The following is a 1944-nucleotide window of genomic DNA, read 5'->3' on the forward strand; positions in this document are numbered from 1 at the left end:
GACGGGTGGAGCTGAGCCGGACCTCCGGGTGGCCTGTGCCTGCCACCAGGCAGCCCGGGGAGCCTCCACCAGGAAGGGTGGCCCCCACCACACGCTCTCAGCACCTTTGACCCACAGGCCCCAGGTGGGCCAGTCGTCCCCCTTTCACAGGGTCCCCCTCACTGGGAGCCTCACTGCTCCCAACATCCAGGATGGGGGTGTTCTCTGTGGGGTGTGGGGCAACATCCTGCCCCCACCCCCTTAAGGCCAGGAGACCCCCAGTGGTGACCACCTGTGTCCCCTGGGGGCAGGACCACCCTGGGTGAGCAGACAAGGAAGGCAGGCTGGTCCCAGGCTCTGACTCTGCCTCTCGAGGCCTTCAGTTTCCAGCTGGGACAAGTCACCACCAGGGCGGCCGCCCGGTGGGCACAGGGCCCACACCTACTAGCCCTCTTAGCATCCATACCGGCCCCCATTCTCCAGAGAGAGATCATTTGCCCAAGTCACCAGCAAGAAGACAGTGGGGCAGAATGTTCTAGGCAGCGCCCTGAGGCCTTTGGTTGCCGTGGGAGGTCGCGGGTTAGTCCACTTGGCTGGTCCCTGGCGAAGGCTCAAACTGGCTGCTGGGCACAGGCCCTCTCACTGACCCTCCTCTGCTCCCCATACAGAGAACTGCAGCCTGGGGTCAAGGCCGTGCAGGTTGTCCTAAGGTAAGCCCAGGTGTGCCTGGTCACAGGGGCGGGTGGGGACACGACCCTTGCCCACCTTCCCCTTCACCATCCTGGATGGCTGAAGTCCTGCCTCACCGCACCCCAGGACCCTTTCAGACTGCCTCTGCCCCTACCTGATCCTCCCTTTCTGCTCTCTGGCCTTGTCCCTGGATGCACCATCATGCTGCCACCCCACCCCCCGCCCCCCTGCCTCAGGCCAGACACTGGGTCCCTGAGGACCTCCCCACACCCGTACAGTCTAGCATTGAGATCCCCCTGGCAGGCCAGAATAGACACAGGTCATGTCGTCTCCCCCTAGGCCCCTGTCTGTCCTCCCCACCTCTCCCAGCGGGCCCACCCCTGCCCACGGTGCTCGTGACCCCACGGTCCCCATTGTCCTTGCAGAATCTGCTATTCAGACACCAGCAGCCCTCAGGAAGACCAGTACCCACCCAACATCGCCGTGAAGGTCAACCACAGCTACTGCTCGGTGCCGGTGAGTGGATGCCCAGCAGCCGGGTCTGCTGTGGGGTGGGGCCGAGTGCTGGGGGGCGGTGGGCACAGCACCTAGAGGTGGTCGCAGCCGGCGCATCTGCCCCCAGGGCTACTACCCCTCAAACAAGCCTGGAGTGGAGCCCAAGAGGCCGTGCCGCCCCATCAACCTCACCCACCTCATGTACCTGTCCTCGGCCACCAACCGCATCACTGTCACCTGGGGCAACTACGGCAAGGTGAGCGGCCGGACCCGCCTGCCTGCCCGAGCGCCTCTGCCCAGCCTGCCCCCGCAGCCTGGCCCTGACTAAACCGCCCCTTCCCGCCCCGCCACCCCCAGAGTTATTCCGTGGCCTTGTACCTGGTGCGGCAGCTGACCTCCTCGGAGCTGCTGCAGAGGTTGAAGACCATCGGGGTCAAGCACCCGGAGCTGTGCAAGGCACTGGGTGAGCCCCGGGGCTTTTGGCACTGCTGGGTGGGGCTCCCCTCAGTCTCTGGTGCTGACCTCCAAATTTGCTGGGGCTTGTTGTTGTGGGCGGGCCCTCCATGGAGGAACCTGGACTTCCCAGGGTCCAGCTGTCACCCTGGGGTTGGGGTGCTCTGGAAGGTCTCTAGAGAGTGCAGAAGGAAGTGGGGAGTCAGACCGGGAACCATCAGTGCAGAGGCCCTGAGGAGGGACGAGCCAGAGCTCAGTGAGTGGGCACAGAGAGGCAGGGTGAGGGCCACCGAGGTCCATGGGGCAAGGGGCCTTGGAGGGCTTGTG

The 1944-nt window shown here is 65.1% G+C and overlaps 1 protein-coding gene across 1 annotated transcript in view; it reads left to right on the forward strand.

Annotated features, from left to right (window-relative positions):
* Window positions 1-1944, forward strand: part of PIAS4 (protein inhibitor of activated STAT, 4) — a 23911-nt gene that overhangs the window by 16401 nt on the left and 5566 nt on the right. The window contains exons 4-7 of the mRNA XM_010828133.1: window positions 648-689; window positions 1095-1185; window positions 1292-1420; window positions 1522-1627. Coding sequence (XP_010826435.1) covers window positions 648-689; window positions 1095-1185; window positions 1292-1420; window positions 1522-1627 — 368 coding nt within the window. The remainder of the gene's footprint in view (window positions 1-647; window positions 690-1094; window positions 1186-1291; window positions 1421-1521; window positions 1628-1944) is intronic.

Source organism: Bison bison, unplaced genomic scaffold (assembly GCF_000754665.1).
Source record: "Bison bison bison isolate TAMUID 2011002044 unplaced genomic scaffold, Bison_UMD1.0 scf7180017864492, whole genome shotgun sequence".
Taxonomy (NCBI): Eukaryota; Metazoa; Chordata; class Mammalia; order Artiodactyla; family Bovidae; genus Bison; species Bison bison.